The sequence below is a fragment of the Gambusia affinis genome, linkage group LG12, assembly GCF_019740435.1.
Source record: "Gambusia affinis linkage group LG12, SWU_Gaff_1.0, whole genome shotgun sequence".
Lineage (NCBI taxonomy): Eukaryota > Metazoa > Chordata > Actinopteri > Cyprinodontiformes > Poeciliidae > Gambusia > Gambusia affinis.
The window spans coordinates 21,731,606-21,747,430 of NC_057879.1; the positions used below are offsets into that span (position 1 = coordinate 21,731,606).

General features: G+C 37.6%; 1 protein-coding gene across 5 annotated transcripts; it reads right to left on the reverse strand.

The window, feature by feature from the left end:
• Positions 1-350: 350 nt before the first annotated feature.
• ralbp1 (ralA binding protein 1) lies at positions 351-15,351 on the reverse strand. 5 transcript variants are annotated; one of them, XM_044133645.1, is made up of 11 exons: positions 15,262-15,351; positions 13,282-13,584; positions 10,677-11,108; positions 9,131-9,480; positions 6,588-6,749; positions 5,179-5,310; positions 3,669-3,779; positions 3,455-3,576; positions 3,252-3,372; positions 1,836-2,152; positions 351-1,740 (listed from the first exon to the last, which is right to left on the reverse strand). In XM_044133645.1, exons 2-10 carry the CDS (start codon positions 13,529-13,531, stop codon positions 1,847-1,849), a joined length of 1,986 nt encoding a protein of 661 aa, XP_043989580.1. In that variant the 5' UTR covers positions 13,532-13,584; positions 15,262-15,351; the 3' UTR covers positions 351-1,740; positions 1,836-1,846. The 5 variants fall into 5 exon arrangements, with proteins under 5 accessions (XP_043989580.1, XP_043989582.1, XP_043989578.1 ...); XM_044133647.1 differs by having other exon boundaries at positions 15,163-15,288; XM_044133643.1 differs by having other exon boundaries at positions 351-2,152.
• Positions 15,352-15,825: the final 474 nt, after the last annotated feature.

Genomic DNA, 15,825 nt, shown 5'->3' on the forward strand with positions numbered 1-15,825 from the left:
TGCAGTACAAACAGTGTTCAGGTAAAATTAGACAAATGTATGGAAGAGGACCATAAAAACTGAAAGAAAATAAATTCTGACTTTTTGTAATCTCAAAATTCTGAGAAAAAAAATCAAAATTTTGAGATGAATAAAAAGTCAGAATTTAAGCTTGTGGGTTTCTCACTGATTTTTTGGCACATTTGACAAAAATACTTTTTAAATAACCAGTTTTATCGCTTTAGGATCACTCTCCAACACCCTTTTATTAAAAGGGAACACTTAATTAGACTGTGACCTAAAAAGTGGAAAATTCTGACACTTTCAGAGTAAAACCCCCAAACTTTCAGGCTGTGAGCAACAAGCAGAGATTCAGATCAACACTTTATTCTTCACAGCATTAGTCTGCCAGCAACAGTCAAGTACAAAAGCTCCAAACAATGTGAAAATAGCCCCAGGAGAAGCTCTTGTGTAGGTTTCAGTCACAGGATTAATACAGTTATATCCAGCCTGAGACAAAAGCATGGGCAGCCACACTATAATTATCTCTACAAATCTGTAATGATATAAAAATCAACATATGAGAACATAAGAGCTCAAAATACATTGCTATAATTTACAATAACGGCAATGCCTTTGCTTTAAATTGCATTTGAATGATGACAGTCCTTTCCAGGAGTCAAGGATCTGTGGTGAAATGACGGAACGCAACTTTAATAATAATAATAAAAATAAAAATAAACTGCACACAAATAACCTACAACACCCTTCAGTGGTTTTTTTCACACATCCCACATAAAACATACCCAGAGATGTGCTACATCAACATTAAACGTAAATCTCCATGTTTCCGGTGCACTTGTTTACATTTTGCTGTGATGGAATCGAGGCTTTTCTGCTCCAGTTTTCATTTCCAAAAACAGCAATAGAGCTATATATGTCACTAAAAAGCTGTAAATTAAATCAGGGCATTTGTTGAGCATGACACACTGCAAAAACAAAGTATTTTTGTCTTACTTCTAGTACAAATAACTTCATACCATGAAATAAGACAAAAGTAACTTATGAATAACTTCTCAGCAAGATATATGAGCTTGTTTTAAGTAAATAACTCCTTAATATTAACGATAAAGTTCTAGTTTCACTGGTCGATTATTTCACTGATAAGACATTTTTCCCATAATCTGCCAGTGGAACTAGAACCAGGTTGCTAGGTAACAGCGCAGTGCCTATTTATTATGAAATACATGAAATAATCTACCAATAGAAGTCAATAATCAAGTAATTATTTACCTAAAACAAGCTCCTATATCTTGCTGAAAAGCTAATTGTTAGCTGAATTTGTCACATTTAAAGGGTACTAAGATATTTACACTAGAAACAAGACAAAATAGTTGGTAAGGTTTGTGTTTTTGCAGTGTATGTATATTGTTAGAATGATACTGAAGTTTAAAACATACAGAGAGACCAATCAGAAGTCCTCCAGCGCTCGTATCCGTGGTTCTCTGGCGACTTGAGTTATGGCACAGTGGTTGGTGATGTCAAATTTGAGGGACTTACAACAATCTTACGTTTTGTGATAATTTCTTGATTTAATTATCAGTGAAAAATAAACTCTAATCTGTCTCACATCCATCATCGTCACCCTCTAATCCTCCTTCAAACAGGCTTGGCACAGCAGATTTAAATGAAATGGTCCCTGGGAGTTTCCACAGCGGCAGCCGGTCATCTGCCACAGCTGCTACTCTGTTTCTAGGTTTTCTGTTTTGCAGCGAAGGGAAACAGAGTCAGAATGCCGCAGAGGATACAGGTGTTCAGTTTCCTGTTTCGGTAACCAATGCTACAGGTGAACTGACCGTCGCTCATCTCACATGTTGGTGTCTCGTCTGTCTTTGCTCGGTGACGGCTTCGAAGGATCCTTCAGTGGCTTCCCGTTGGTCGGGGCGGGTGCGTCTCCAGTGGCGGCCACGGTGGAGATGGAGCGTTTGGTTTGTTCCTCGCTGCGCGCCTCTGGGCTCGGCTGAGTGGGAGGAGCTTGCTCGGCCGGCGGCGGGACGGTTAGCTCCTGCTGTTGCTGCTGCTTGTGGCTCTGCAGCAGGCGGAGCTGGACCCGGAGCTCCAGGATGGCTTCCTGCTCCTCGTGGATGGCCTGGTTCAGGTGGGTGTTTTTGTTCTGGAAGGAAACAATGTCAATACTTCAGTGGCTGCAACTAACAACTAGTTTAGCAATTGATTATTCTCACAATCGATCAATTATTCTGTTGATTAAAAGATTGTTCTGACAATTAATCAATTGCTTTGAAGATTAATTTCTTATCCTCATAATTAATTGATTGTTCTGTTGATTAATCAATTACTCAGACAATTAATTGCTTATTCTGACTATTAATCAATTATTCTGTTAATCGATTGTTGTGGCAAATAATCTTTTGTTCTGACAATTAATAGATTTATTAATATATTATCCTCATGAGTAATAAATTATTCTGTTGATTAATCGAGTATTCTGATGATTAATCAACTGTTCTCACAATCAATTAGTCTCACAATTAATTGCTTTTTTAATCAGACTGTTTTTTACGTGTCTATTGAATCAAGGAAAAGTTCCCCTCCACTATGTGATATTAATGTTGCTCTACATGTTATCACGTCACTGACTTTACCTCAGGGAAAATAATAAAACAGCAGTTTATTCATTTTGGGAGTGAACAAAGTTGTCAGAACGCTGATTTGTAATCTATTAGTAAAGTTTGATTGAGCTATCTGACTGTTTTGTTGACGTTCCCTTTAGCAGCTCCATTTAATGGATGCATAATGTAACCTCAGCCTCTACTGTAGCGTCTCTTCTATGCGCCTTACAGTGTGGAAAATATGGTAATATGAACCAGGTGAAGCTAAATTAAGCCACTGGATGGTTTATTTGAATCTGAAATGCAGATATGTAACATTTGTACAGTTTTGGTTTGATTACTGCTGTCGGTGTGTTTTTCTTTTAGCAAATGCCCTTTTTTTCAGTCTGTAAACTCCAGTCAACAATTTATTGATTACTAAAGTAGCTGACGATTGTAGTAATTTAATAATTTCTTGGAGGCTTAAATAGAATTAAGCACAAATGCATGTTAGATTTTTATTTCAAAATAAAAAATTTTTTAAAGGGTAGGAATACTTTTACAAGCTCTTAGAGTTTTATCAAGCATTTCTTTTAACTTTACTCTCTTGATGCCACGGACAGGCTAACGTGAGGCCGTTAAACCACCCTGAACATTTCTCACCTCCAGTTCCTCGTTTTGTTTCTGCAGGTCTTCCAGTATCATCTGCAGCTCTTCCTCATCTTCACTCTCACTTTCGCTGTCTGAGGAATATTCCTCAGTTTCGCTGCGACCCTGTTGCCGACTGATGAGGGAGGAAACACGCCACTGTTACCACGCTATAATCACATAATCATAATTAAAACGATTCTCTGTTCTTCTCTTACCTCTGGATGTCTGCGATTTCCGCCCTCAGCCTCTCGATTTCTTCCTTCTCGGTGGCGATTTGCCTCCGCAGCACTTGTTCGAGCGCGATCAGCTCCTCCTGTTCGGTCAGGATCTCATTCTCCTGATCGCCCAAAAGAAGTTGTGCAGAATTTTAATGAGGGACTAACTGGCATGCTGTTGATTTAGTCACACGAAAGTGTATGATTGAGTCACCTGTGCTAAAAGCAGGTTGATGACTTCCTCTTCATTCTCGGTCATTTCCTCTTTGGACACGTCCTCCTTTGAGAGACTGGCGATTTCTTGTGCTATTTTACTCTCACACTCCTGGAACAAGAATAGAATAGAATAGAATAGAATAGAATAGAATAAGCTTTATTCCAAAGGAAAATTAGATGTAGATTCAAAGAAAATAAAATCTTACCAAGTATTTTTGGTCTAGTTACTAATTCAAATATGTTATTATAGAACAATCTTACAAACAACTTTTCAGCATCGTTTTAGGTCAACAATTCAAGAAAATTGAATAAAATTTCTTGTTCCATTGTCGGATTTTTTCACTTTTAACACGGGGAGAATGTCTTGTCATAAGCTCATATTTTATATAAAAAAAATATGAGCTTATTTTAGGTAAATAATTCCTTAATATTGATGAAAAAGTTCTAGTTTTTCATCAATATTGAAAAACTAAAACCTAGTTCTATTTTTTTCAATATTAGAAAAACTAGAACTAAAACAATGCTAAAAAGTTACTTGTAAGTTAGTTTAGTTTTACTTCAGGCATACTAACATATTTGGACTAGAAACCAGAGACAAATATTTGCTAAGATTTTCTGTTTTTGCAGAGTTGTCCCAGTAATTATTGCAATAACTTATATTGTTGCTTTAAGGCCATTTTTCAAAAGACATAGTGCAAAAACACCAAAATCTACAAAGTATTTTTGTCTGGTTTCTAGTTTCAAATGTTTTATTACACTTGAATAAGACAAAACTAGCTTACAGGTCATTTTTCAGCAAGATATGCTCGCTTGTTTTAAGTCAATAATTCCTTAATATTGGTGAAAATGAACCATTTGCAGATTATTTCACATAACATGGGAAAAATATCTTGCAATAAGTAAAATAATTTGCCAGTGGAACTAGCACAACTTCATCACTATTGAGGAATTATTGACTTAAAGCAAATTAATACATCTTACTGAAAAATTACTTGTAAGTTAGAACACTTGAAATAAGACAAAACGATGATATTTGCACAAGAAACCAGACAAAAATGTTTGGTAATATTTTGTGTTTTTGCAGTGTTGTCCCAGTAATTGCTGTAATAAACTATAATACTGTTGTTTTGAGACCATTTTCAAATGACACACTGCAGAAAAACTAAATTTTATCAAGTATTTTCAGCCTAACTTCTAGTGCAAATGTACAATTGAAATAAGACAAAGCAAAATGAGCTTATTTTAGGTAAATAATTCCTTAAAAATGATGAAAATGTTCTGGTTCCACTGGCAGATTAATTTATTTGTATCGTGGGCCAAATGTCTTGTTATAAGCTTAATGATCGAGCTGCAGTTATTGATTAAAACAATTTAATTCCATCATTTTAATAAAGGATAAATCTGAATTCATGCAGGATTCAGCAACAGCTAATTGTCTGTTGTGTTTTTTGGCCTCCTGAGTTTCCCTTCATCTATAATTGATCATTCCAGATGAGTGGGATCATTACCTGCCGCTTGGCCTCCCTCAGCTTGCGTTTGAGAGCCGTCAGGATTCTCTGGACCTCCCAGAGCCGCTCCTCCTTGGACAGGTCCTTCACGCCCGCCTGCAGGTCTCTGTGCAGGCAGTTGAGCAGGAACTCCTGGACACACACATCTTCACTGGGTCACACTGATCCAAGATCACGAGCTTGACAAGCATACAGGCGTCGAACACAACAACAAACGGCTGTAACAACACTAAGTCTGGGTTCCTACTGTTAACTTATAAAGTTTACACTGTTCTTTGTTAGTTTTTATGCCTTTCTGGACATTTGAGTTCAGACTTATCTGTAGGTTAAACATGAAGCACATAAATTAGAACAACCATGGAAGAAATAAAATCTTTGAGGTTCACTCTGTTGTAAGAATTTTTTAAAATGCTTGTGCTCACAAGCTGTAAAAAAAAAAAAAAAAAAAAAAAAAAAGCTTTTTTTTAGTCTTTCATTGTAAATGTTTTTAAAAAATTGGAAACCTAGAAAGAAATAAAAATAAAGATCCCTAAAATTTTTAAATTATAATCTAATCACAAGTTAGGAATTTAATTTAACATAAAACATGTAAATACAACTACATTTTTTTTAAAATATTACAATTTTGTCCTGTAGAAAACCTAAGATCAGGAGGAGAAAAAAATAAATAAAATAAAAATCTAATAAGAATATAATTCAGATTTTTACAATTTTGAATTGTAAAAATCTGAATTTTGTAATTCTGATCCTTTTTTTTAAAACCAGGAAAATGGTTAAAAAATAAATAAAACTTATGTTTTAATCAAAGACAGGCAGAATACACAAGTAAGAGTACCACTCTAACATATTTTACTCAAGTGAAAGTAAAAAAAGTATTTGATAAAAATACAACTAAGTGCTGACAACCGTATCATGATTTATTATTTATTATTTTTACAACGATGTCAGACAGAAAAAAGTAATCATATGCAAAGGATGTTATTTTAAAGACAAATAAATAACTACAATACTATAACTACTAATAATTAGAAAAACTAATTAAGCCAGAAGAAACATTAACATAATATTTTTTTCAACATGAAACTAGAAAACAACTCTAGAACAACAAAGCTTGTGTACAAGCAAGAGGTCTCACTTTGACTTAAACTGCAGGTCTCTGTTTGATACATTTCTGATTAAGACATATTTGTTTTTCATTCAGTGGGTAGAGAATCCAAAAATTTATACTGGATTATATTTCACAATAATATTGCTCAAGTAAAAGTCTAAATATAGTAGTTTATGGTAAAAACTACTCCGAAAAGAAATTTTTTTTCTAAAAAGTTACTACTTCAACTTTTGCAATCATGTTCCCATCTTTATACATTGAACCGATGAAAACGAGAAAAAGATGGTGGACTGAAACCAACCTGCCGCCGAATCTCCTCCTTGATGTTGTCCGGGGTCTCAGGCAGAGCGGGCATGGTCGCCATGTTGGACCAGCGAAGTGGCCGCACCACCGGCTTCAGGACAACGTCCCCAAACAGCTCCTTCACGTGGGTGAAGAAGATGTAGAGAACACGGTTCCCAATCTGAAAGGAAGGAGAACGAAATGTTTCCACCCGGCAGCTGAAAGGTTTCTGGAGCAGCTTCTCTGTAAATTCCAGAATATTTATTTGTCCTCATTACACCAACCCTGGATCAGAAGTGGCTATTTAAACAGACGGATTTCTGAATAAGTGGAACTAATGGATGGAGACAGACAGACAGACAGAGACAGAGACAGAGACAGAGACAGAGAGAGAGAGAGAGAGAGAGAGAGAGATGGATGAACCAATGGATGGATGGATGGATGAACCAATGGATGATGGATGGATGAACCAATGGATGATGGATGAACCAGTGGATGGATGGATGGATGAACCAATGGATAGATGGATGAACCAGTGGATGATGGATGGATGAACCAATGGATGATGGATGGATGAACCAATGGATGATGGATGGATGAACCAATGGATGGATGGATGGATGAACCAATGGATGGATGGATGGATGAACCAATGGATGATGGATGAATCAGTGGATGGATGGATGGATGAACCAGTGGATAGATGGATGAACCAGTGGATGGATGGATGAACCAGTGGATAGATGGATGAACCAATGGATGATGGATGAACCAGTGGATGGATGGATGAACCAATGGATGGATGGATGAACCAGTGGATGATGGATGGATGAACCAATGGATGGATGGATGAACCAGTGGATAGATGGATGAACCAGTGGATAGATGGATGAACCAATGGATGATGGATGAACCAGTGGATGGATGGATGGATGGATGGATGAACCAATGGATGATGGATGAACCAGTGGATGGATGGATGGATGAACCAGTGGATGGATGGATGAACCAGTGGATAGATGGATGAACCAATGGATGATGGATGAACCAGTGGATGGATGGATGAACCAGTGGATGGATGGATGAACCAGTGGATGATGGATGGATGAACCAATGGATGGATGGATGAACCAATGGATGGATGAACCAATGGATGGATGGATGGATGGATGAACCAATGGATGGATGGATGAATCAATGGATGGATGGATGAACCAGTGGATGGATGGATGGATGGATGAACCAATGGATGGATGGATGAATCAATGGATGGATGGATGAACCAGTGGATGGATTGATGGATGGATGAACCAATGGATGATGGATGGATGAACCAATGCATAGATGGATGAACCAATGGATAGATGGATGAACAAATGGATGGATGGATGAACCAATGGATAGATGGACAGAAAAATCTAGACCCAGATATTTTCCGTCCCCCGGTCCGGTCTGCCTGCAGACCTGAATGGCCAGGTTGAGGACGATGGAGATGTTCTGGATGTTCACCTTGGTATCCATTGCAGAGTGAAATGTTTCCACCTGCCAGATGAAAGGTTTCTGGAGCAGCTTCTTCTCTATAAATTTCTGAATATTTTCTTGTCCTCATTACACTGATCCTGGATTCCTGCATGTTTATTTAAACAGACATGTTTCTGGCTCAGAATAAGTAGAACAGCCGTAGAGACGGCTCCAGTGGGGATAAATTAGCTGCACTGAACTGGGGCTGGGGGTCAGACACAAACTCATGTGAGAACCAATAAAAACTCACTAAGCTTGTTGCTAGGGGACCATTCAGGATTGGTACTTATTTTTAACTTCATAATTTCATACTTTCCAGATTCAAAATCAGAGAGTTTTAAGGTATTTTATGAGTCTAACTGAAGATTCATTTGGCATTCGTTGTCTCCATTGAGAGTTACCAGACAGGAAATGGGCAGAGAGACAAAGGGGATGATGGGGGGAGACACGAAGCAAAGTCAGAAATCAAACCAGGACGGCTGCATCGAGGACTAAAGCTTCAGTAAACAGGGTGACCACTATACCGCTACATGACATAATGCCCAGATTTATCACATTTATACGATGGACACACTTTAAATATGGAAACTACAACAACCACAGGGTGGATAGATGGACAGATGAACAAACTGATAGATGATAAAGAAACAATAGATTGATGAATTATTGACGGAAAAAATTATGATTACATGGATGGATGGATGGACGAACCAATGGATGAATGAATAAACTACTGGATGGATGGATGAACTAATAGATGGCTGGAAGAACCAATGGATGGATGGATGGATGAATCAATGGATGGATGGATGGATGAATTAATGAATGAATGGATGAATGAACTAATGGATGGATGGATAAACTAATGGATGGATGGATGAATCAATGAATGGATGAATGAACTAATGGATGGATGGATGAACTAATGGATGGATGGATGAACTAATGGATGAATCAATGGATGAATCAATGAATGGATGGACGGATGTTTTAGACTAACAGCAGATAAATCTAGACCCAGATATTTTCCCTCCAGCTGACCTGAATGGTCGGGTTGAGGACGATGGAGATGTTCTGGATGTTCATCTTGGTGTCCGTTTCCCTGGCGATGACGTGGTCCATGTGCGTGACGAGCCAGGAGAGCAGCAGGCGGGTGTCCGCCGGCACCTCGGCCAGCAGCTTGTGGAACTCCGCCACCTTGTCAGCCTCTGCCGGCCGGCCGCAGGCATCCTCAAAGCGCTGGGTCAGGTCCCGGCCCAGAAGGTTCTCCGGCAGTTCCCGGAGGTACTGCTTCAGCAGGCTGGCCACCGTGTGCGGGTCGTACTCCTCCAGGCAGGGACACTCCTCCCGGTCGTAGGCCGCTTTCAGCTCATCCACTTTGGACTTCATACCTGCCACGAAGAGATGAAGAAAGGCTTTTTTCTAACAACCAGGGTTATTCAGGTTTCAACAACTCAAATGTAAGACCTGTAAAACCTTTCTGAAAGGATTTTAAGACATAAACTTGCATATAACCATGACGGATATAAGGACAGCTGGCTAACTTTGCTCTTACTTGAATAATTTCTTGGAGGGCTAATTTTTACTTTTGCTACGCTAAAAATATGTTAAAGTTGTGCTACTCTTACTTGAGTATAGCCAGCTGGCAAGTTAGCTAGCAAGGGTGAAGCTAGTAAGCAAGGATAGCTATCAGGGTAGTTAGCAAACTACCCTTGCTAACTGTTTAGCAAGGGTTGTTAGTTACTCTAATTAGCTAGCAAGGTTTACTAACTAGGGTAGCTAACTAGCGAGCAAAGAAGCTAGCTAACTAGCAAGAGGATATCTAGCCAGCTAGCTCTTTGCTGGCTAGTTATCCTCAGAGGTGTGTAGAGTACCCAAATATTGTACTCAAGTAAAAGTAGCACTATTTTTGTTTATTTTTAACTGTAGTAAAAGTCAAAATTAGCTGTAATTACTCAAGTAAGAGTAAAAAGGTATTTGGAAAAAAGTCACTCAAGTACTGAGAAACGGGTCAAACAAATTACATCATCAAACTGAGCAAAACATGCAGTTATGCTGCAATTTTGGTATTTTAAAGACCACAATGAAGATAATTCATATTAATAACTTATACAGAAAATAAGTAAATTAGAAATTAGAAAGAAACATTTTTCCAAATCAATTTATTTCAATATAAAACTCTTTAGGGAATTTTTAGTTAAAACATGTTTGTTTTTCAGAGAATCCAGAAATTTTACTGAAGGAAGAGTAGTGATCCTGAATAATAAAAAATAAAGTACAGTGTAGTAAAAATAATCCTAAAAGTACATTTTTGCCAATAATTACTCAAATAAATGTGAGTGAGTAAATCTAAATAGTTACTAACCAACGCTGCTATTATTGTAACAAAACTTTAAGTCCATATCAACTACATCTAAAAAAAATCAGAGTTTTGTCCTCATTCTTAAATTGTGGTCAATTCAAGATTCCAGGTACCACAAATGGCCCCTGGACCCTACTTTGAACACCTTGGCTCATCGTACTTGAATGAAATTGTGTTTTTTTAGATAAACTGTGAACTGCATGATAAACGGATTAAACTGAATACCTGAGACCCTGTAGATGCCCTCACACTTCATGCCGTAGTTCTCGATGTAGTCCACGCATTCCCTGAAGATGGCTGGCAGCTGGATGCCGTCGTACAGAGCCGTCCTCTTCACAGCCTCAGCCAGCGGCGCTCCAAAGATGGGTCTGACGGTGGGGGTCTCCACCGGGACCGGCTCAGCCTCTGAAGCTGGCTTCTTCTTCTTCTTCTTCTCCTTCCACTGTTTGACCACGTCGGCGGCCGTCAGGTCCTTGGACTTCTTCTCCTTGGCCTTGTCCTCCTTGGGGCCCTTCTCCTTCACCTTGAAGTCCTTCTCCTTCTTCTTGGAGAAGCTGGGTTTCTTGAACACGTGGATTCCCTTGGAGCGCTTCATCTTGGATGGGCTCTCGGCTTCGTCCGCTGAGCTGTCCTCCTGGAAGGCGGCGTATCCCTCAGCTGTAACACGAGGAAGAAACGGGGTTAAATCTGAGAGGAGAAAAAAAAAAATTAAACATTTCTACAATAGAACGACGACGGCAGCAAAACAGAAACAGGAAGAGGGTAAAGAGAGAGAACAGGGAAAAGAGGTCAGCCACTGATTTAGCTCAGCTCCCTCAGCACCTCTCCTCTCTAAAATGACGTCGTTTAGATAGATTTCCAGCCAGTCGACTCTTCCACACCTTCACTGGGAATCATCCACTCCCTCCTTTCTCTCACTGGGTCACTACACTGCAAAAACACAAAATCTCACCAACTCTAGTTTCTGCTACAAATATCTTATTACACTTTAAATAAGACAAAACTAACTTAGGAATAAATTTTTAGCAAGATATGAGAGTTTGTTTAAGATAAATAATTACTTAACATTGATCAGGGTTACCTAGTAACTACTTACATTTACTCAATTAGACTTAATTGGGAAAAAATATATTTTAGTGGTATTTTTACTGTGCCAAACATTTTACTTTTACTTTAATCATTTTATTATAAAGTATCTCTTCTTTTACTTGAGTAAAATTTCTGGATTTCCTACCTATTGAGTGAAAAACAAACATGTTTTAACCAAAACTCTACCAGACACAGACACACACCTGCAGTTTTTATAAAAGTTTCATAAGTTTTTTATTGATTTGAAAATGTTTATTTTGTTATTTATATGAATTATTGTCATTTTCATCCTTAAAATACCACAATTTTCACTTAACTTTACTTTTTGGATCATCTGATTGTGGAATTTTTAAATATTAAATGATTGATAATTTGATCAGTTACTCAGTACTTGGGTAGAATCTTTACAAAATACTTTTTTACTCTGGTTTGAGCAATTTCTTGGACAACTCACTTTTGATATTGATAATACTATAGGAAAAATGTCTTGTTTTTAGAGAAATAAGTACTTTTTTATGTATATCATTGAATTATTAGCTTAAAACAAACTCCTATGTCTTACTGAAAAATTACTTGTAAGTTAGTTTTGTCTATACACTTTGTATATTAAAATGTAGTGAGATGTTTCTACTAGAAACTAGACCAAAAATACTTTTGGTATTTAAATTTTGTGTTTTTGCAGTGTGTGGTGGGGGCTGCTTCCATAAGTGGAAAAATGATGACACAAAGTGGACAAACAGCCCACGCTATGGGCGAGAACAGGATGGGAAAGTGGAAACACCTCTTATCTGTTTCCACAAATGCACTGTCCTGTCGTATCAGCAATGTTCAGTTCTGTGCAAAAGTCTTTAACCAGCTCTTATTACTTTAGAGGTGACCTATTGTGCTTCCTTGGTCTTTTGGCTATATATTCTGCACAAAATCATTGATAGATAATAAGACTTTAGTCTGCTCAGTTCTGCCTATTAGGTCTTCAAGGTCCTCCTGTCACTTTAAATCAAAATAAGCTGCTGCTGGCCACGTCCCCAACTCGATGTGTTGCAGTCTGACATGAAAATGGCTGCAAACAGACATACATTTATTATGCATTTAATCTAAAACATTTTACACATTAATGCTACAAAATGCAGTTTAATCACATTACCAATTCTAACCTAAAAGAGTCTCTCATGTGGAGGGTTACAGAGTTCACAGCAGCACGGTCTTATACTGCGGTCAGGGATGCAGAGTTGCAAAAATTAGTAAAAAGATGAGCAAGGAGAGCAAGACTGCTGTGCTCTGCCGTGAATTTTGCTTTAAAGATGCTGTATTATATGTTTTCCAGACACATAGTGCTATTTTATAGCATAATCAAGTAACTATGTTACCTTCATTGGATATAAAAGTGATATATTCGTAATTTAACACCTTGAAATTGGACACCTGTCTTTTTAAAAACTTCTGCTTTTTCTGAAACTTCCTTCCTTCAGGAGGTCATCACAATGTTGCTCCTCTACAGAGTAAACTAGTAAACATTACATTTTGTCAAGTGCTGTCGCTACACATCAAAATGTTGTTCAGTGTTTCATTTATCATCGTTCAGTGTTTCATTTATCATCGTTCAAAACGACTCTGAACAGGTGGGTTTTTAGCCTAGATTTACGGGAACTCAGTGCTTTATGACTTTGTATTTTTATGATTGTTCCTGAGATGTGCTATACAAATAAAATCAAAATTGTTAGAAAGTGAAGCCACATCTTACTCCTTTTCTCCTTCTTCTTGAACTTGTTCTTCTTCTTGCTGTGCTCCTTGTCGTCGTCTGAGACGTACGGGTCCGGCGGCTCGTGATGATGACCATCGTGAGGCGGCGACGGCTCGCCGGTGCGGTACAGACCCGGGAACTTGGTGGGGCTGATCTCCTCGGAGCTCGGGGTGCGGGCCACGCCTCCTGGGTGATCAGCCCGGCGCTGCTCTGCAGGGCTGCTGCTGGGCGGCAGGAAGCACTCGGTCATGTCTGGTCTGGTCGTATCGCTCCGCTGACTGAGACGTCACGCCCCCATCACACCTGCACAGGGGAAGACATGGGTGGAAATAGGAACAACAGGAGTCAATGCAACACTTTTCCTACTGTAGATCCTGATTTTAATGTGATTTGATTGACAAAAAGTAACTCTAAAGAAATCAGTGTAAGGTATTGAAGCAAATTATTAGGGGTTTTAGTCCAATTAGTAGTAATTAATCTATTATAAAAATAATCATTCACTAATTTAGTAATTGAGTAATCATTAACGGAAGTACACAAACAAAAAAAGGCCAATTGCTGAAAGAATGTATTCAGAGCAGTAACTAAGTCTAAACTGTTTAAAATTTTAATTCAATAAAAAAACATATTTTTATGTAATGTTTTTCTAATGTTAAAGCTTAAGTAGTTAAATAAAAAATCTGCAGAATGTGCCCATTTTTATCAAATTAGTCAATAACTTATCAAAATAATAAATTGATTTTTAAATTCATTTAATATTAACTGTAGCACATTTTTTTTATTTAAAAGATGAATTCTTTGTTTGTGCATTTCAGTGTATTTATAATATTGCATTTAAAAAGCTTCAGTTGTTCAATAATTGTTAATGGCAGGAGTATAAATTGTATTCATTTTTAATCTTTTTACTGACCCTTTAATTCAAGCAACAGCTGCAGGTCTTGATATGATACAAATTAATGCTGAATTAGAAATAAAATACAGAACAAACTGATATTTTTTAGTCATCTTTTATATATCTTTTACAAAAAGAGACAAACTGTGTCTGTGTGTGACAAACAATCAAAGATCCAGTGTGATTTTTTGTCATAGATATCCGGTGTGGAAACAAAAGCAGAACCGACTAATCTCAACCTGAGCAAACATAAATATTATGCATATGATTTGCAAACTCCAAATTTAAAGCCCAGTCAGGCCAAATAAACAACCTCTTGATTGCAACTGTGGTCTCCACCCAGCAGATGGGGCTTCTGCCATTCAAAAAAACAACAACAACATACAGTCATTTATTCATAGGTGACCCCACCATTCATGTATCTGATGCCTGCAGACAGCTTGAAAAGCAGGGTAGTAACATGATTTATTACTGCAGCAACGAAAACAAAAAGGAACCTGAGCTGCTGTAAAGTGTATTAGGAAGCAGATGAAATGACCCTAAAAGGAGATGTGGCTTTAAGGACTAACGCAGCTGTTATCTGTAAAGTAAAAACATGGCGCAATACAACAACACAGAAATGACCGGTTATACAAACCACTGTGTAAATATAACACTGGCTTAAACTGTAGAAAACGACTAATCAGCATCAGCAGCGTCAACTTTAATCTCCCCCTTGTTTGCTTTGGTAGAGCGACATCACAATTTACAATTAATTTCTGCCCCATTTGAGCAAACTAACTCCACACAGCCAGTCCTATTTAATTATACTGCTGTTATAATACCACAATTTGTTGTCAATTCGTAATTTGAAGCGTATTTTCTTTCAAATAGCCATAAAGTGAAGCTCTGCTCTGAATGAAGAAGGGGCCCATCTGCTAACGTTACTTCAGCTAGCTGGAAACATGTCGGTTACGACAAAATCCGCTGATATATTCATAAATACTTACTGGTTACCTTCAAAATTCACAGACAGATGCAAAATCGTATTTTCAGACAGCCATTCTCTAATTGTTAGAGGGTAAGATTTAAAAGAATATAAACTTTACCAAGTCTTGGTCGGGCAATCCCACGGTGGAGCTTCCGGTTGAGTGTATACCAAATAAACTCTACAGCGCGTGCGTGAATGCACAAGTGCGTCTTGGGAAATGAAGTTAAAATGGATATTTAGTTAAAGCAGACCAGACAAGTAAAAAAATATAGTATATATCTAATATCCAGAGGTAGGTAGTAACTACTCAGTTTACCCCGTTACATTTATTTATTTATTTATTTATTTATTTATTTATTTGGTGGGGTGGGGAGTTTAGGAGTAGTTAGATTACACTTTTTATTATAGTGAAGTGTTGCTACTTTCAATAGAATAAAATATCTGACTTCTTCACCCACTATGAATAACTTTACTGAATGAAAAACAAACATGTTTTAAACAAAAATTAAAATGACACTTTTTATTTGTACACAAGCTTTGCTGTTATGATGTTATCCGTCTGCTGAGCCTTTTGTCTTATTTTGAGGTCAAGAAAATACAGTAAGCTAAATATTTTGACACGGGAACACTTTTTACAAGGTAAGAAGATTAACGTTCATACTTTATAAGTAAGTATGATTAG